Source organism: Ambystoma mexicanum, chromosome 9 (genome assembly GCF_040938575.1).
Source record: "Ambystoma mexicanum isolate Mex_15411 chromosome 9, UKY_AmexF1_1, whole genome shotgun sequence".
NCBI lineage: Eukaryota > Metazoa > Chordata > Amphibia > Caudata > Ambystomatidae > Ambystoma > Ambystoma mexicanum.
In genome coordinates this window covers 136,691,603-136,712,683 of record NC_090931.1, presented here as the reverse complement: position 1 = coordinate 136,712,683, position 21,081 = coordinate 136,691,603, and the positions used below count along the sequence as shown (strand labels likewise).

The 21,081-nt window shown below is 44.2% G+C and overlaps 1 protein-coding gene across 1 annotated transcript in view; it reads right to left on the bottom strand.

Moving 5' to 3' along the window:
• Positions 1 to 7,063: 7,063 nt before the first annotated feature.
• LOC138487758 (zona pellucida-like domain-containing protein 1) overlaps positions 7,064 to 21,081 on the bottom strand; it is a 96,993-nt gene continuing 82,975 nt past the window's right edge. Inside the window, exons 3-4 of the mRNA XM_069614311.1 lie at positions 11,205 to 11,431; positions 7,064 to 7,441 (exon numbers count right to left, since the gene is read on the bottom strand). Of these exons, the coding sequence (XP_069470412.1) occupies positions 7,250 to 7,441; positions 11,205 to 11,431 (419 nt within the window). The 3' untranslated portion in view covers positions 7,064 to 7,249. The remainder of the gene's footprint in view (positions 7,442 to 11,204; positions 11,432 to 21,081) is intronic.

The window sequence follows — 21,081 nt, the reverse complement described above, 5'->3', positions numbered from 1 at the left end:
CTACATAGTTTTCATGCTTATGGCCTGGCCTGCCTATCGCTGACATCTATATTAACGCTTGCTCCAGGCAGACACCTCACCGACATCCTCTTTGTCGTTCCTTCTCCAGACCTTTGGGTTCCCCACATGATCGCTGCACTCTCCCCCTTCTTTTCTCTCCCATTAATAGTGGCACCCGTTGGGAGGTACTCTTGGCATCCTTCCTCTTCTCCAGGGTCCTCGCTAATGTTTATTGTAATGGCACTGTCATGGCTCAGGGCTCTCAACCCAACCCCTTCCTCCTCGATAAGTGTCTCCCATCTCTCACCAACTTCCACCACCCCTATCCAGCCCTCGCCCCTCCCTCTTTCATCCCTCTGGCTCCTCTGCCATCTCTGACGGGTGTACCAGATTCCTGTACCCCTCCAGGAAGACCTTTAAAAGGTGGCAACCTCCTGCACCTAGCAACCCTCAACTCTAGATCTGCTGTCAAACACTCCTCTGACATCTGCCGCCTCCTTGAGGACCTCGACCTAGATGCCCTCGTTCTCACTGAGACCTGGTTCACGGATCGCTCTATGATACAATAACAGGTAGTTAGAGAGTCTTTCAACAGTTAGACCAACTATATAAGGAGACTTCAATATCTCAAAAGTTCCAATTTATTAAATATCTTGTTTTAAAAATGCAACAACATTCTAATTTGTTGTGACACAATGTAAAGACATAACACACACTTTTAAAAAAAAAAACAAACACAAAACTAATTGTGGCAAATTACCCTCAAGATAGGAGGATGATGTATAAATGATGAACACTTGTAATTTTACACAACCTCAGAAGCTCTAGTGATCTTGTTGTTGTTTCTACCCTATCATTGGGTCTCAAATGTCTTTCTAGTAACTGTTATAACCTGAAGATAGAACTCAACATGGTTCTGTTCTCTCAAATTGTTTAAGGAACATTCATCAGGAGAATTGTCACATTAGTTGCAGGAACGATAAAACAAGAAGAAATCACACAGTTCATTTAGCAATTATCTTTGTTTGGAGTCTTCTGTTCACTCTAAACGGTGTAGCTGTTCAAAGAATATAGAAAGCTAAATATCAGCTGTACATGCTGTGTTACTTCTATGATACTATCATTGTATCTTCACCAGCGAGTATATATTAATTACCTGCTCTGGCAGGTGGAGTGTGTCCTTCTGCAGTAAGATCCTGAATATAGCGGGAACTCACATCTGTGGCTGAAGTGTCCGTGATGTGTGTATCTTCGCCTGTAATTTAAATTCAAAGGACTCAACCCTTTGTGTACCATTAGCGCCTAACCATGTAGACACTTCAAATCTCTAAATGTAACTAGACACTTAACCTACCTTTTTGGCAGTGTCTTCGGTTTTGAAGTTGGCGATGCAAACACAGCCTTTTTGTTTCGTTCTTAATTGATACAGTTGTAATTCTTGACTCTTACTTGAACTTTGTACTTTGTCCAATTCTGCAAAATCGGACAGCGCCCATCAGAATTGTTAACATTATTCATTAGACTAATACCTTGTATGGTGGCATAAGCTTACCTAAGTTATATCCTGGTGGGCTGACCAGCAGGCGTATGTTTTGATTATAATTATACGAGACTGGGTTCCGCAGGCTACAGTGTCTGTAAATCTTGCTGTGTGTATTACACTACATACATTTCTTGATCTGAGCTTTTTTTCTCTCTGTTGGGATACGCAAAGAAGTGTGGCTTTAGTTCGCAGCGTTTAGCATCTTTATGTGATTTTAGTAGATTGGTCTTGCTCGTTATATTTGTTAAAAAGAGGAAACAACTCTTTAGTTCGTATTCGATTTTGCACTTACTTATAATGGTAGATGGAGCCTCTTAATATTAGAACGTTTGTTAGCGAAAGCACATCAATGTAGCTCCCGTCTAGTCGTAGCCCTGCGGTCCCATTTACTGATAATGCCGTGATCGAGTGAATCAACTGTCGGCACCATCTTGGGAAGGTCTATAATGTCCTTTTTTATTTTTATTAATTCAAAAACGGTCCTGTTCGAGATGTGGTGTTGGTAAACTTTAGTTTGGTGTGTCCACCATAGTATTACATTACTTAAAGCGATTAGAGGATTGTTAGTGTTATTTAAATTAGATCTATATTAGGACTCTGGAATTGTTCTTATATACGCTTGGCTCTGCTTTATTAAAGCTATAGTAATTCATATTGCAGGAGTGTAGATAAATCACCTGAAGGTATAAAGATATTCCGAAAAATTATATTCAATTGTATCTGTATGTTAAAGACTAAGAAAAATAGTATACTGGATGTTACTTGGACAATTCTAAAGTCCCTATGGTTACCTATCGTCTGGTAGGAATTGGCCTTATTCACTAGGGCAATTGAAGTATTATGTAAAGTATAGTCAACATTTGCTCCTCATATTTTATACCATTCCATCGCCTCATTTAGGCCTTCTTTGTCACTTCTAGTTTGAAATATAAGTTTTTGTTCCTTTTCTAGCAAATAGTTTTTCTTTACTATGTTGTCATTGCCTTTAATGTCATCAACACAGTCCATTTAAATTCCTTGCTGCTATGATTTATTTCAACAAAGTGTTTTATCATTGGAGCTAGCACTGTTTTGTTTTTTATGCAGCTTCTATGTTCAACAATGGAGGTTTTATTTTTTCTAATGGTTTTGCCTATGTATCTCAGCTTGTATGGACATGTAATCATGTAAAGTTCATAGCTTGAATCACAGTTAGAGAAATGTATTTGTCTCCAGGGTTTGTCTAAACCAATTTCTACTTCTTTTGATTTAGTAGTTAATTTACATACTGTACATTGTCCGCAAGGGTGATCGCTCTGTCACGATATGTGACACTCTCCTCCTTGAGGGTTACATGATCCTCTCTAAACCCAGGCTCAAGCGGCCCGGAGGTGGAGTGACCCTCATCTTCCCTGAGTCGGTCCCTGCTACTGTCATTCCCACTCAAATCTATTCCTCTTTCCAATGCCTTGTCTTCAGGCTTGGCGTCGCCCCAGGCCTCTCCCTGACTCTGGCCACCATCTACAGGCCCCTTGGCCAGGTTGCCAATTTCCTTGATGAGCGGGTTGACCTCTCCTCTTCTCTCCTTACATCCTCCTCGAAGCTTCTCTTCCTCAGAGACCTGAATATTCACTTTGATTCCCTTAATGCAGCCTCTGGGTCTTTCAGCAATGTATGTGACTCCCTTTCCCTCTTATTCTTCCCTCTGGTCCGACTCACTCTGCCGGACATACCTTGTATGCTCTCATCTCCTCTGACCTTCCCATTTCCATCCCTCTTGTTACTCCTCTCTCCTGGTCTGATCACCCTCTCCTATCCCCGGACCTGGACCTCCCTGGTTCCCCAGCCAAGCTTCCCCTCGCACTGCCAGCCTCCTTCTTCTTCATTTGACTGATGAATCAAGCGTCTGCAGATGTTTTTTTGCCACTACTCATCTCTTCACTCACCTCCACTCCTCATCCTTCTCCCTCCCCTTCTTTCAATCCTCCCAGGGTCCCCCTCAACCTTCCCCTTCTACCCCTCTTTTTCTCTCATTACACCTGATGAAGTTTCTAGAAAAGTCCTCTCTATGAACGTTTCATCCAAGCAGTTCCTCCCCTGCTCCTCCAGAACTACCAAGGACAATATTATCACCATTGCTCCAGCCTTGGCTGATTTCTGTAATCATTCCTTTGCCACTGGATCCATTCCCTCACTCCTCAAGTACTCCCTTGTGCACCCTCACCTCAAATAACCTTCTGCCGATCCTTCCTGTCTGGTAAATTATTGTTCTATCTCCACTAGCCCCTTCTGGACAAACTCTTGGAGAAACTGGCCATCTCCCAGCTTGTCCACCACACTGAATCTGTTGGTTGTCTCCAGGACCACCAGTCTGGCTTTAGAGCTGCCAGAGGCACGGAAATGGCTCTCCTGAACACCTGTGAAGACTTGCTCACTAACCTCGATTCCAGCTCTCCTTCTGTTCTCATCCTTCTTGAGCTTTTGTCAAGGATGATGTCACGAGGATGTGATGTACCTGTTTCCCTCACGGAAGGCGAAGATCTGGAAGCCAGGGTGTTGGGATTCCAGGCTGCTGAAGGCTAAGTACAGATAGGTACTGGATCAGCTCCCAATGCCACGGGATGGCACTTACACCAATTTGCATGACGTCAGGACAGTGTAAGCACTTATAGGGGAGTCCACTGTTGTAGAGGTTCCCGGATGTCCAAACCATGGGTAGCAGAAGGGGAGGTCCAGATGGTAGTACAGGCTGATTACCAGCAGAGGCAACAGATAGTGGACCAAAATAGGACCAAAGGGTAAGAAGGTATGACAGAATGGGGACCCAGGAGAACAACCAACAGCCAGGACCAGGAGGGAGACAGGAAGGTAAGGAGGGAACAACCCAAGAGCAAAGGACAACAAGGGGGAGAAGCCCTGCCCAGACCCAACAGAGCAATGCAAGAGAGAGGGCCAGGTATAGGAGGGAACCATGAAGTCAAGGGGGAAAACGGACAAGCAGTGCTCAAGGCAGCAGAACACTGAGAGCAGAAGGAGCGCTACACGAGCCACCAGTAATCGCGTTAAGATGGAACAGGCAGCGTCTGCTGTAGCCGGAAATAGCCCCAATTCCGAAAATGAGGCTTGGAACACAAGCGCTCATCGTTGCAGGGTCTTTGCATGTGCAAAGCAGAGAGAACCAGAGGCTGCGCATGAGCGGACCCAAGCAAAGCACAAACACCCCGAAAGCCCAGTACAGAATACAGAGGCAACAGGAAAAGGCGCCAAGAGGGTTAGAGCCTCCAAGAAGGAGCAACAAAGGCCTGGTGAACCTGGCACCACTCGCAGGTGAGTGCCAGGATGCCTTTCCTCTGCATTTGACACGGGCAATCATGCCACTCTGATAAAACGGCTCTGTGAAACCCTTAGCATCACAAACCTGGCTCTGGGCTGGTTGACCTCCTTCCTATCTTACCAGTCCTCCCAGGTTCAATTGGGCCCTTTTATCTCCTAAAGAGAAATCTCACTTTCCACCTGTGGTGTCCCTCAGGGCTCTATCCTCTCACCCTGTCCCTTCAATATCTACCTGGACCCACTCACCCACATGATCTCCACCTTCCCTCCTAAGTTTCAGTGCTATGCTAATGATATACAGCTCTCATCCAAGCTTCCCTCCTCTACCCCTCTTCTTCCTCTCTCAGTCCTGATTGCCTATCTGCTATTTATGCATGGTGCACTACTAATTATCTCTGCCTTAATGCCGGTAAGACAGAGATCCTTCTCATCTGGACACCTGCTCCCTCTTACCCTCCCCTTACCCTCCTGCAAAGATAAAAATCTTGGTGTGATCTTCGACTCCTCCCTCTTTTTTTCTCCTAATTTCACAGTCCTTGCCAAGAAGGACCACTTCCAGCTGAACCTCCTTAGGGGCACGCTCCCCTTTCTCACCTTTCACCAGAAATGCAACATCTCCAGAGCTCTGGTTCTCTCCAGGCTGGATTACTACAACAGCCTCTTCCTCAGTCTACCTAATTCCTCTCTTCGCCCTGTTCAGCGAATCCAGAATAGGACTGCAAGACTTATCCTTGGCCTCATGCCCAGGGACTGCATCCCTCCGGCCCTTAAATCTCTCCACTGGCTCCCGGTTTCTGCAAGGATTAAGTTCAAAACCGTCTGCATCATCCGCAAAGCTTTCTGGGGCCTGGGACCCTGAAACATCCAACTCTCTCTCTCTCTAAATACCTCCCTAACAGAGCCCTTCACTCGGCTAGCCTTCTACAAATCAGATGCTGTCACAAGCATAGAGTGGGGGGTAGATCTCCCTCTTCTGCAGGTGCCTCCCTCTGGAATGGCCTCCCTGCTCCAATCAGAGTTGAGCCAGATCTCCTAATGTTCTGGAAGCTCCTCAAGGTCCTCCTTTTCTCTTCTTCCTTCCCCCTTCCATGCTAAAAGTCCTTCTGCCTGTGACTGGCAACCTGATTCCCTCAGAGTCGTATAGGGCACCAGCCCCCCCCATGCTCAGTCTACCTCTACACTTGTCCTCCCTTGGCCCCATATCACCTACCTGCACGTGCCCTCATGGGCTTCCCCTCATTCACTTGACTGACTGGCTTGCACCCTTGGATCCATTCCAGCCTTAATATGTGCACTTAGTTGTGGACCCCCCCTTGGCCCTGATCCCCTGGCCTTCCCTGGTAATCTCCTTCTCATGGGTCTTCCACCCTGTCCTGCACTTCTCCAACTCCCCTCCCCCATGCACTTCCCGCTACCCTGCTTGCATGATCTGAATGTCGCTAGGCCTATTAGGATCGCTACTTTCTCCTTCCTGCTTCCCCCCTCCTGCCTTGCTGCGCCTCGAAACATTTGTGTATGGGCACATTACAAATGACCAATACATACATATATAATGTATATCCCTGTTATCAAACAAGCCCGAAGATCAGCACCTTTCTTTGGAACAGAAAACAGAGAAAAAACTGCAGGGGACCAGGAATGCCCAACAAAGCCATTCTGTAGACAAGACTGCAAATAATGCGGTTAGTGAGCAATTTCTGGAAAAGGGATTTAAATGCATGGTGTATCCACACACCATTTGAGTCACTGATTCTCTGGTACACTCGCATAACCAGATCTAGCTCTGCTGAGTGATTATAAGGTTCTAATGGCAGTATCCTCTTGTATTTCACAATAAAAAACTGAAGACCTCTTAGTTTGGGAGTTCTGGAAACAATCATTGGCAGTCCTTGCTCCAGTGAGGTCCCAACACCAAGGAATAGAGAGAGGTGTACACGGCGTAGGTGCCAACCAAGCCTACACTATTTAGCGCCATAACGGGTAAGGGTGTGAAGCAGGTGTGCGTATGAACCTGGGGTATGAAATCAAAACACTTATAATTTAGAGTTCTCCATAAATGATGCATATCAGAAAGTGCAACTCAGGGAAGGTTCTCTGTTTATAATGCACAGGGCATTCAAAGTGTAAGACATGAATTGAATCACACCAGCAACCTCACTTTTCAAACACATTCATACCTTATTTTCTGCAAAGTCTTTTATTATTGGATTGTTCAACTACCACCCACACAGAGCCAGAAAATGAACTCTTCTGTAGTTCTACTGCAACTTGGTAGAAGAAACATAGAATGTGCATCTCATACAAAGACAGACATGTTCACATGATTTTGGATGGACCGATAAGTGCTTGAACATATTGGAATGCCAGTATGCATAGACGGCTCCCATTCTGTACTTACGTTGCAATGTGCGAGTTGTTAATGAGATATTGCAAGGGATAGTAGCAAGAGAAGTTATAGAGTAAGTTGGTGCTGTAGCTGATATATCCTCTCTGTGCTTTTGGAGGTGTATCAACAAAGCCCGATACGATCACAGTTTGTGTACTAGAAAACTCGCTGAACACACCAATGCCTTGTTGTTCCTGTATCTGAAATATAAGAAGGGGATATGCTGTAATCTGTTCAATACCATGCAATTAACAGAAAATGACAAATTATTTGGGGTTTGTTTTTACTGTATGTATCCTCACACACGTACACAATGAACACAATATGTTCAATAACTATCAATCCTGTTTGGCAGTAGGTGGCCCACCTTTATATAGATAAACAATCTTTGAGTCATTGATTTGGTAACCAGGTGGTGTCATCAACACACACATTGGTCAAGTAGGGCCCATAGGATTAGGACCCAGGTCTTCTGGTCACCGATTTATTGACATTAACCATCAGTTCATATTGATGAAATACTTAAAGGGCCCTAACATGCAATTAGTACCCGCACCCATAACTCAATGCAAGTAACAGAGTGAACTATACATTATCAGATTCGCAGAGCTGGAGAAAGATGCAAACTAAGGGCCATTCATAATGTGATTAATATAGCAAATGTCTGAGGAAATGGGGGGTGGCAGGATGTGCACAATACAACGTTGTTGCACTACTCTTCACTCCATTAGGAGTACCACAGTAAATTCAAGTACAATTTCCTTGCTCTATTTCACAACTTCATGTTAATGAAAAATGAGTCCATCCAAGAAGAGTGAAAACTGGAGTAGCCATTTTTCAAACAAAAGAAATCAGGCTCAACAGTACATATCTATTTATGTGTGTTTTCTGACAAATGTTATGTGTGTGTTTGTATGCATGTATGTGTGGGGGTTCTATAGAGCACAATTGTTCACCAGAGGCACTTTGGCACTATAACAAATTGTCTAAAAATGAGTAAGCAAGATGAGAGCCTGGGCAAGTGCGTGCTCACAAAAGGCTCTTCGTGTTGCGAAAGGGAACAGTTTTGGAGAAATGTTCGGAAACTATGGAGATTTCTACAGCTTCTGATAAATAAGTCAGATTATTCCAGGATAGTAAGGCCAAGGAAAAAGTAAAAGTAAAGCCCATCTTCACGCTGTGAAATTTTGGGGTAATCAATAGGTAGAGCTCTTGTGATGTTGTGATCCGAGTATGAGTGGATGGCAGATCTATTTGCCATCTACTAGAGGATTCATGTGGTGACCAGACACCATTTTGTTTAGCATTTATATAGCGCTACGAACCTCCTCAGGAATATGAGTGCTGCTTATTATTACCCACAGTGTGGTGTGCTCATTTATCGAGTTGGGCCTTGCTGGGATTCAAACCTGCGTCAGCAGGCTCTGCACAGATGTCAAAGTGTGCTATCGGACCAGCTTGGATAAACAAGGCAAAGTGTACAAGCCAGGGGAGATGTATTCATGTTTCTTTACTCAGAGCCAATATAGGCACTATTAGCAAAGGCTGACATTGAATAGAGAAAACTGTTAATCACAGTGATTTTCTAGTTAAATGAAAAGACAGAAAAAACTCTTTGAAGGGGCCTGAGCTGAACGAAACATGATCTAGTTATTGAAGAAACTTGTTGGGAATGGGGCAAGTCAGAGTTGAAAATCATACAAAGATGTTTCACCTGTGCTAGAGGAGTAGGTCCTTTCCCAAAGGATTCTGGCCAGAAATTGCAGTCTCAAGGGGAAAGACCCGCATTGACTTTCATTACCTCTCTATTAGTAGGGTTAATCCTAGATAATTCACCTCCATGGTATCACTACATATTATCCCCACCCAAAATATTGCTTTTTATATGGTCGTCTGGAACGGCCATAGGCAATATTTTTGGGGGGGTTAATTCTTGGGGTTTTTGGGAGCGGGGGTGTCCCCCGCTCCTTTGAAAATAATGCAGGGATTGCGGGGGTGTCCCCGGCAGGTTACATGCCTTAATATTGCCACAAAAATATGCCAATATTTTTGTATGGCGATATTTTTGCTGGGATATTAACACATGGAACCACCTCCATCCAGTTCTTATAAGCTGAATCTGATCTATTTCCAGACAACTTCCCAAAAACGTGAGTATCATCAGCATAGAGTATCATCAGCATAGAGTATCATCAGCATAGTTAAAAAAAAAAAAGTCTATGGGCCTCATTACGACCCTGGCGCTAATGGGTTAACGGCGCCGTAAAAGGCTGCGGTGCCGTTAACCCATTAGCGCCTGATTACGAGGTCCCTTTGCGGGACCCGACCTTAACGGCTGGTCTACACCAGCCGTTAAAGTAGGGACCCGCAAAGGGACCTTGGTGCTAAGTACGGTACCGTACTTAGCGCCTTCCCATTTCCCATAGAGCCCTATGGGGCGAAAATGGGAATGGGGAAGGGCCATGGTTCAATGGGGAATTACCGCCCCGCTAACCTTGGAATGGGGTGGTAATTCACCATTGAACCATGGCGGACCCGTTACAACACCGGCACAAACCATGGTGCAAATAGCACCATAATTTAGCGCCGGTGGTGTAATGAGGCCCTATGTCTCCAAATGATATTGGACAGAGTAGCTAATTATAGTTTAAAGGAGTGTGTGAGCCAACAGCTGAGGAACTCTACAGATTAATGGCAAAGAGAACTTATCCAGTTTGACTGACTGTGAAAGGTTTGTGAGAAATGACTCGATCCATTTCAACGCCGAGCCAGTAATACCATTACTATGTCGGTAGGTCAGAAAAACCTAATAATCAAAGATTAATAATGAAGGTAACCTACCACTTCCTTAATGTCTCCTAAACGTAAACCATATGTGAGTTGAAGATGCTTAACCCCTTAAGTGCCAGGCTATTATTGAAGTCTATGTAAAAAGGACGAGTATACTCGTCCATTAGTCAAATGGCCACATCTAGGATAAGGACAACTACAGTTGTATCTCATTTCCTTTTTTTGTTAAAAGACTATACAAAGTGAATAATAAATACCTACATACATAATGTGTTTCAGATTTACAAAATGATATTATGACATAGCCTTTTGATCCTGAAGAAGGCTTGGGACTACAAAATATGGCCCTTAATAGCCGAAGTTGAGTTGATCTTGGGAGCTTTGATAATTGTTCTTTCAAATTGTGTTGGATACAGGAAGTCCTGACTAGATAATTGTGTCAACCTTGATGTTGTTAATATATGATGTTCATATTGACACATGTAGTCTCATTTGTATAATATTTTGTTGCACAGAAACAAAACATTTACTGTGCAATATGTGAATAGCTCATTGTATCATGATTTACTTTTTCATTATATCTGTCCTTTATGTTTTCAATATTTTTATCATTTTGATTGTATTAATTTCCTACCTATTTGTATTTAAATTCTATTTTTGATATCAAAGATAGGTCTATTAAATATGTTTTTATATACATTTTGTCACAGAAATGTTTTTTTTGTTTTTTATTAAGGAACACCCAGTAGTTTCTGAGCCTTAGGAACAGAGGGAGTTGACCCAACCATTTGCACATAGCTGTAGATTCATGCAGCATATATATTTTATACTCCAATAAATGATCAATCGAAGTTGGGTATACAGTTCTTTTGGCGCGGGATTTTTCGTCGTGGTACATTTCATATTTTTTTTTTTTTTGGGGGGGGTTTACAAATGAAATAAAAATGTGCGGGTGAATGGGAATAATTGAAAAAAATAAATAAAGGGAGTTTTGATAAAAAAACGGCGATGAAAAGTCCCGCGACGAAAAATCCTGCGGCAAAATAACGTAGAACCTCGAAGTTGATGGTTGATTAACTATCCATTGAGCAAATACGGATACCTATTTCAAAGCAGCAGCAATTCCCAGTTCTCAGTCCTCATTTTATACACTGACTAACCCAGTGCGCTTACCTGGATATCGGTGCCACATGCATTCTGGGTTGTGTCATCGAGCGGTAAGGTGTATGTCACCACAGGAGGAATGCTGGAGATGTCCAAAGTCCCCAGGCAGTTTGAATTGTTGTGTCTCCCATTAAGTGCTAGATGCATGGGGTCTTGCATGGCGAACACTGCTGGGCAAATATTGATGGACACGAAGATGCTTGAAGGTCCACAGTTAACAGTGAGGTCACTGTTCACTAAAGGAAAGAGAAAATGAGAGATCTCTACACAGCAATGTGAATATAAGACTCACATAGTCGTGTGGATACATTTAGCATCGGCGATATATACATACATATGTAGAGCCGGTAGATTCATATAACACTTGTAACTATCTAGTTGAAGCTAAACTCAGTTAAACATGTATGCATTTCAATAGAACATTAAACACAGTAAGGCAAGTATGTTTTCTTAGATTAAATTAAGTTCAGCAAAATAAAATGAAGAGAAGCCTCTCAATTCTCACACCACAAATAATGCAACCCACTAGGGAAAAAAGCCCAGCACACTTCTTGCAAGCAGAACAAAATTTTATTTCTAAAAAAATAAAGATGTGCCAGCAAAGCAATCTTTGGCCACAGAACGTTATGCAAAATCGATACGAGCAACACTTTAAAAAGGCAAACAGCATCATCAGTGGCGTAAGTTACATAATGTACAAAACCAAATGACTGGTTGGTGAGACCCTGTACATAGGGTACCTGCTCCATAAAGGATACCAGGCCATTGGTCCCAGCCCCTACTCTCCATCTTCTTCCATGTGGGGTTCTCCTTGCGCGTCATCACGCATGAAGCTACAATTAATTGGTCATTATATGAAGAAAAACAATACATGCTCTATCGCTACCCTAATGTGCACCTGATGCTGTAAGCAAAGGCTAAGAGGATACTTTGAGGTTATTGCATCGTGCACACCAGCTCGATTCTAGGCACATCGGCACCCATCCAAACCTACCCACCCTCATTTTAGATATGTTGTGTTACCCCTCCCGGCACGTCGCAGCACAAATCATGTGACCTGTGGTGAAGGAAACTGGTCCCTGCTTTCTGATTTTTTCTGATCGTTTGGGGGTCTAACAGTTTTATGGTTTGTGGTCTGGAACTGACTGATACCTTCGAATACTGGGGTCTTGGGACGGGGCATCTGGGTGCTATTACTTAGAGCTGGGACGTGGCACGGTCGGAGGCTCATGCCCTCTTTCTCGCGGGATCACTTTTTGCAGAGAGCTCTCAAACCCCTCGTAGCCTTGCAGGGCACATTCTTTATGGGATACGATTGCTGGCAACATGAGACAATTGATGGTCTACGAATCTCTGCACCTCTGGCTGTTCTCACTGGTGCCCATGATACAACCTATTCCTGTGCATACACTTATTTCCATGTGTGTGGCTTTGGCTTGTGGCCCTGGCTGCAGCCCAAAGCTAGGCCTCGATTTCAATATGGCTGCTACTATCTAAAATGGCATTTGATTCCCTCTATACTTTAAATCCAAAGCATGCACCACCCTCTCCACACTATAGCCCCTATCGACACCCCCTCACCTCCTGTAACCTCCCCAAACCCCTACTGCACTACTCCAGGCCTCTGCCTCATTTGTAAGTGCTTGGGTGTCTGGGACGATCGTCCCTCCTTCCAAACATTCCCCCCTTTCATTAATACTACATTAACTAAAACTCCCAGGTGAGCTTCTTGTACTACTTCATCATTCTTTCTCTTTCCAGTCTTTCAGCTTCTAAATATGGCAAGGACCCTTCCTTTGGTACCCATGCTCTGCATACGGACCGTAATCTTTCCCCTGCATGTGCATATTGCTCGGGGGTGCATGCCCTATATGTACACCTGTGTATTCTAGACTTGAGCAAGATGCCCTCTTTTTTGTGTTACTGGGGGGCTTGTGAGCGGAGGGACAAAGAGTATGAACAAGACAGAACCCCACAAGCTACCCCGCCTTTACATACAATTGGGGGTCAGACCTAGTGTCAAGGGATAGCCCGCGTCGCTACCACATGTTGGCAGGTTTCACAATCAAGTATACTCATATGAACTTAGTCAAGACACCTGAAATATGACTTCAGACGTGACCTTTGAAAGCATAGATGCTCAAAACACTCCACGAGGAAACAAGAGACATGACTATATTATTCCCACTTGTCTCCATCCATACAGGATGATTATTGGTCCTTATTGGATGACCACAGGCATGAGCAAGACATTCTGTGTCACCCAGCAGATACCACAATCCTGCATTTAGTGTTCAGTAGCAAGATGAACTAAAAAGTTTGAAGGTAATTAAAATATTAACGCCAGTATCATTATGACTGCCTAAAATATACATAATGGATGTAATGAGGACACATTTGCCTCTCTCCATTCTTTTTAGCAACCCTGATTGAATCACTGTAAAATAATTTGATGCGTCATCCATCCATTCAGCCTTACACGCATAGAAGAAGTGATAGGTGGGTAATCAGAAGTATGGTTTAAACATCCATTAGATGTTTGTGAAAAGTGGTCCTTTTTTAAATTATTGTGTATTTTGTTATATTGGTTTAACAGCGCATGACGAGAGATGAGTCCACCAACGAGATATTGGACGTGTATACCTTACCAATACTTACGTGTCCTGAAGATGGCTTAAGGGGTTAAACGATTCTGGGGATGGATGCTAAGAACCCTGTTCCCCCTATTCAGCCAGAAACACATGACGTGTTGACACCAGTAGTGAACTGCTATTCGACATACATCATGAATCACTTTTCACTTTATTACTAACATCACCATAAGTGTGTCTATGCACCATTAGTGTTTGCATGAAGCATTGGAGCTTCTACCTGTGTATTTTGTATTTGTTTGCATTGTTGTAGATTGTTTTGGTTTTTAACTTGTGTGCCTCTCTGACATCTGCAGAGATTTTACATGTTTCTGACTAAATCGCGTTTTTAAGATACCCTGACACGATGAAGCTGTTGACTAATGTATAGCAGTTTTGGAGCCTTAACACTAGGTCTGACCCCCAATTGTGTGTAAAGGCGCGGTAGCTTGTGGAGTTCTGTCGTGTTCATACTCTATATATATATATACCCTCCTTCCCCTGCTAAATCTACCCAGTGTTCTATGTATTTCTTGGGGTCTGGTGGGGGAACTGTGGTGATGTCTGGCAGGTGAAGGTGTTGCTCTATTGCAAACATGCGTGGCTTATCTGGGTCATCAGTTTGAACTGCACTATTTTCTGTACCACGAGGTACCTCTTGTACCCCAATTGAGACCATCATCATTGCGCTAATAGGTACTGCTTTGTCACAGCATCAAAGCCCCAGCCAGCAGGTGTAGAAGATCACCAACACAAACACGATCAAAGGAACCAGCATCTTCACGATAGCCCCCGAGCAGGATGGTGCCCAAGAAAAAAAGTTGTTAAGCCAATCACTGTCCTGTATGTAAGCTTCTGTTTGCATGTGAGAGTCTATGGTATGCAGGGCACCTATTATGTTGGTGAGGGACCCGTTGTCTGCGTCATTAGCAGGTACGTAGGTGCAATAGGAATCGCCAATTTTTTTGCATTTTTGCATACCCCTCCTTCCGTAGCTGTAAGGAGGTCTAACACAGAGCGGTTCTGCAACGTCATCAGCCGGATTGCAAGTATCTCCATCTTGATCGTGTTGAGCCTTATTCAGTGTCATTGGCCAGGTGGATCACTTCCCTTTGCACAATTTGGAGCCATTTGGTATTTGCGGCAGTCTGTACTCCTGGTAAGAGTAATGATGCGAAAAATGTTTCTTCTTTGCTGTAGAGTTGGTACTGATTTGGTAGTTATTTGAGTAACAGCAAGGGATCTTGATATAGATAATTGGACCTCATCCTTCTCCACAACTTTTCTTTTTTCTCCTTCTCTGGCAAGATACAGAATATGGGACGCTGCAGTAGCACTGTGGTGGGGACGGCGGGCACCGGTGTAGATGCTGGAGCTGACAAGCCACCTGGTCCCACTATCAAGTGTTCTTCAGGGACCACCAGGTGGGCCAAGTACAATGAGGCCAGTGAGCAGGTGCCCCTCCAGGATGGTGGGAGGTGCAGAAAAGCCTGCTGGCTGCACACCCAATAGCTATCCATCACAGCTGCTGCCCCTTTCTTGCGTCTGGGATGTATTATGTCTCTTTGCATCAGCTATTGGTTCCCTACAAAGACACCCTTCATTGCAAAAACACAGTTCATATTCTTCCTGCTTTTGCACATTCACTGGTTTCTCCATTGCCTTACTCCACGTGAGTTTCACTACTTGCTCATTGCAGTACCCACTGCATACATGATTCACCTTTTGGATCACTTCTTCTACAAACCCTACTAGTCCTCCTGACATGCAGTTCATTGTAGTTTCTTGCCATTTGCTTGCCGCAAACCTCACGCCTTCCAACTTTAGTTACAGTCTTTGCAAGCACTGCACACTTTTAGGGTTTTTAGCACATTGCAGTTGATCAGGATCCATTACTTCGAGTCACACGCTCTGTGTCTGGAAAGTCCTTCGCAGCCTGCACAAGGTAGATGAATTAAACATTGAGCCTACAAAATCAGAGTTTCCTGTGGCATTAATAACTTGGTGGCTCCCAACGTATGTAGTTTCAAAGAACAAACATAACAGCTACCATTAACCTTCTTTTTCCTCACTGAGCTCATGTCTGCATACCAACTATTACTTAACTCTGGATGGTGCACATCTTCTATTGTGTCTAACCCGAGTCCCCGGTACTGATCATACTCGACCCTTCCCATTTGTCCTTTAAAACGTTTTGGAAGAATAAAATGTGAGACACTAGGAGAGAAACTATCATTTGCAACTATGTTGGAAAACACAGGAAATAATGACAACATGAGTACATTTGTAAGCTTCTCCATGTGCTGGTGGGTGACAAGTGTATCATTAACAGATGCATTAGTCTGTATATCTTGTACCGCGGCTGTGTATTATTCACTTTACTTGCTCTTTTTATTAAGGATACATTTATAGCATTGTGAAGAACCAAAAGAACCATTAGTTAAAGAGCGATTCGTTATCTTTGCATGTCTTATCCCCCTTTTTATATGACCACCCCATATAAAACTACATCCCAGAAAAATGCCTAATCCAAACAGAGACAGCGAATAGACCAGCTGCACAGTGCATAACACAGATATATGTGGAGGAAAACACTGTTTTAAGAGATATTCTTGAAAACGAGAACTTGCTATTTATAAATGGAGATGTTAGACCTGTGTACGTCCATTGCAAAGTAAAGAGAGAGAGAGAGCTCTTTGTGTAAACCGTGCATAGCAATGTTTTCATGCATCGCATAGGTAGGTTTGTGGTAGGCCCTTTAAAAAAATAAAATCAAAAACAAACCAAAGAGGAAGCAGCAGTGAATATGCAGTTACACGTGTATCTTCAGAAACATCACCATGAGGAGAGGGTTTTAGTGTAGTACTCAGTCTACAGTTAGCATTTTACTGAACGGGGTGGGATAGGGTGCGACCTGGGGTGTAGCATAGACGGCCTCAAAGGAGCCGTTATATCTAGGCTCACTTCACCGGCTGACAACATTCTTTACAAAAACACAAGGTTGCCAGGGAAAAGCTGGAGAGGAGGTGATGTAGATGGAGAATCAGATGCAGGTCTGGTCATCTCTTAAGTCCTTGGCAGTGCGAACTGTTGAGAAATACATTTTATGGCTATAATCTATGTGCAGTTCATGGAAACGGCGAAGTAGGGCGGGGCAGAATACCTCACATAGTTCTTAGACTAAGTCCAGTACTATACGTCTGACATGTGGTGCAATGAATAACCATTGTAGTAAATGCCTCTTGCAGATTGGGGACAAACCAGTCCTCCTGTATATATGCAGCAATATGGTGTTTCGACACATGAGAAGGATGATGCAGATGGTTGAATGTGACCAGGAGCAACTTGTGTGGCATGACCGCTTTGCCAGAGGTTTCCTGCCGCCATAGTACATCTGTAGGGGACTGCTTACAGCCTGTCTTCAACCGTAGATCCTTTCCTTCCTGGCACGCCCTACCCTGCAGCTCAATAAGTTGTGCAATCAGTAAGGAATTGTAGAATTCTGGTAAATGCTCTTTGCTCTGCACTACTACTCAGTACTCCAAAACATTTGGGACAGGGAGATATTCTGCTTGCTTGACTGTCATGTCTACTGCAGCATTACCAAGTGAGACATTGTCTGTGTTTTTAGTATGGGCAGTACACTTTACCACTGCTGTCAAGGAGGCATGGGACAGTGCGTCGATCAGTTTATCTAACAATGCTGCATGCTGTATCGGGGACCCATCAGTCCTCCTAGATCCCGTCATCTTCCATGGTGCCAGTCCTGCGTGCACCATTGTGGTGACATAGGCCAAATCAAAATAGATGGTGACACAGCACCCTTGAGACACTAGAAGCACCTCGATGAGCACTATAAGTTCTGCTGCTTGGGCCAAAAAGTGAATGGGTAATCTTTTTTGCACCAATACCTCATAGACCCCCTTCTACTGGGCGGACCACTGCTGCCACAGTATGCCTTAAAATCGCTCCCTGGTCGATAGTTTCTGACTAGTCAACGAAAAGCACCTCCTCCCCTCGAGTGGGCTGTCCCTTGCCTTCGGGGTGTCGTCCTCGGCCTCCTGAAATGTCACACAATCATGCATTGCAAGGCCTTCCTCTGTACACTGTTCTGTCAAAAAGGTGGCAGAACTTTACAGTTTTACACCTCACTATATGAATGTTCAGGCTGGACTGAATGATCTCATATGCAGATGCCCGCTGCGTAATCAATGTTGGTTTGGAATGCTCCAAGATGGCAAACACTGCATGCTCCACGTACAGTGTTACAGAGCACGCCATGACAATTGTGGAGCTTTTCTCAGGAAATACAGCTGCATCAAGTGCTTGTTCCCATGGGAACTGGCCCTGCATCAAAGAATCTAACGGTAACTGTACTAGGCAGATGGCTTGTGGCCAATCGTGCTCTTTTGCATCAGTACTGCAGTCATTAGTTGGTCATTTGAAGGGGAAAATAAATAAAACTTGTGTGTAATTCTGTGTAATTGGGGGTAGCTAGCACTGGGGCAGTGGAGATCACTTTTTTCAGGGCATTGAAGCTGGTGAGCATGCCCTCTGCCCATGCAATCTTGCAGTCATTTTTTTGAGCCTTTTTGAAGCCCTGTGACGGGGGCCTGGTGTACGCTGCATAATATAGAATCCATGCTCCACAGGAGATATACAACCCTAGAAATGTCTGCATCTCTTTGACAGTTTTGGGCTGGGGAGTGCTGCGCACTGATGTGGCGTGATCAGGTATAATTTTCTTCCTGTGAACAGATATCAACTGGCCTAAATAGAGCACTTTTTGGAGGCAATATTGCAGCTTCGCCTTGTCTACCTTGAAACCATTGTATGCCAGCAGCTGCAGGAGGGTGATAGAGTCCTTCTGGAGCTGCTGCTCACTGTCACAACACACTACCAAATTGTCAACTTACTGAATGGTGGTACTAGGCACTTGAATGTTCCCTGAGCCAGCATGCAATATCCTGTTGAAGATGCTGGGGGACTTACAGTACACCTGAGGCAATTTTATGTGCTCAGAGCACATCCCCCATACGTGAACACAGTGAGGTACTGTGAGTCAGGGTGCAAGAGTATGAAAAAGAAGTTGTTTTTGAGATCCACCACTGTAAAGTGGGTCACCTCTTTAGGGATGCTGCACAGTATCATTGCAGGGTTCGGAACTACAGGAAATTCTGCCTGGGCAATGTCATTTAGAGGGCGTAGATCTTGGATCATTCTCAAACACCCCCCTTTTGCCTTTTTAGTGGTATAGATAGCCATGTTGCATGGGGAGTTGGGGGGCACAATTATTCTCTGATTCAGGAGGGCCACAATAGCATCCCATATTCCCTCCTTCGCCTCTTTAGAAAGCGGATACTGTTTCGATCGGGGCAACACTGCACCTGGCTTGAGTTTTATTCGGACTGGTGCCACCACCTGCAAGAGACCTACATCGCGGGCATTGGTTGTCCATAATCTTTCTGGGACCTGCTCTAAGTCTGTTTCAGTGAAAGGGGCGGGCAACAAGGGCCATAATGGAACACTGTACCTTTCGATATTGCACCATAATGTCACAGGGGATACAAATTGCTAACATAATCTCTTCATCATCAACTCGATCCTAAGCAATTCTGCATCTGTCACTTCTTTGTGGGGCACTGTTGGGTCAATGCACAATACATTATGCCACTTGCACCCATCAGAGTCCATGCCCATCACAACAATCCTTTTAGCTGACACAACCAGGCCCTGTAAATCTACAGAAAGTATAGTCCCTGCCACAAGCTCTGGGCTTAATACAGGTCGGAAGATGAAATCTGATGGTACCCACCAACACGCCTTACCAATTTGGGGCACTGTGTCAAGCAGTACTGTTTTCCTGTACATAAACATGTCCAGGTCGACAGGGATGCCCTGAACCACCATCGGCCCTCCTCTGTCCTGTATGATGACCATTGCCTTGAAGTGCATGCCTGGGGTGGCACATACCACCCTGTGCTCCTGTGGCTGCACTCGAATTGGAGGTGCCCCTGGACACGAGCGATGTCTGCACATGTCCATTTTTGCATGATGCACCTTTAATTAGTCACCGCTCCTGTCCGGACATTTCAGCACCAAAAATGGATGGGCCCCCGTACACGGCGCCTGTGCGGACATGTCCGCACCCAAAATGGATGTGCCCCCAGACACAGTGCCTGTCCGGACATGTCCAATCTTGGACATGTTCTAGGACACAACCCCTGTATGTGGATGTGGCCACCTTTCACCACCGTTGGAGGTGTACCGAAGGCTCATGAAGACAATGTTTGATGCGCCGAGTGCAAGCTTGTACTCAGTTACGGAAAATTGGGTCTGTAGTCCTATGGCACCACCTCCATGTGGTGCCACGCCACAATGAACCACAAGGACGCAGTGAGAAAGGTGGTACCTTTCGATGGGAGGAGTAGGCGTATGCCCTCTACCCCATCTTCATCGTCTGCTCCTGTCATCCTTTGGGGCAGAGGATCCCAGCAAACACCTCGCAGGCCATACAAAACACTGTTGACTCCTACCTTTCAAGGGTCACAGTGCTATGTATGTACTGCAACATGCTGCTCGGTAGGGGGGAGCAGTTTCAGAGTGCTTTCGATGCCGCGGTCAAGGAGCATGCGAAACACTGCCACACTACATGATAAAGGCCCACCTAACATCTTCCTGACTCCACCTGCCCATCCATACCTGTGGCTGGTGCCCCCTCCCTTCCTTCTCTTCCCTACCTTGCCTCTCCTGAAAATAAAAGAAAACAAAATCACAAAAACGCAATAAAAACGGTTACTTTAGGAGCCACCTTTCACTGTTGAAAAAAAGAACTAACAAAAAATGTTACAGGCCCCCTACACAGCCTGTAGAGTCTGCAGACAGCGTGGTAGTCCACCGACATCAGAAAAATTCCAGGCATGGGGTGGTGGCATCAAAACCATTGTATTTTTTTTGCATTGGGAAATGGTGGCTCTTAAAATAACCTTTTTTATATTTTTATTTTTTATTTTTAATTTTTAAAGTAAACTAAAAAAATTTTTACTGAACTTAACTATTTCTTTAAACTTTCACAAAAAGTAGGCATTTTTTCCCTCAGTGTTTCCATTTCTTTTTTTACACCTACTGAAGAAAGCTTTGTATATTTACAAAAACTGCTTCAAAGCATTCTAAATGTTTTGCTGAAAAATCTAGTTACCCATATCAGTAAGATGTACTCTCTTTCTCTGGAAAATGTTGGCACTGTCAAATTTAAT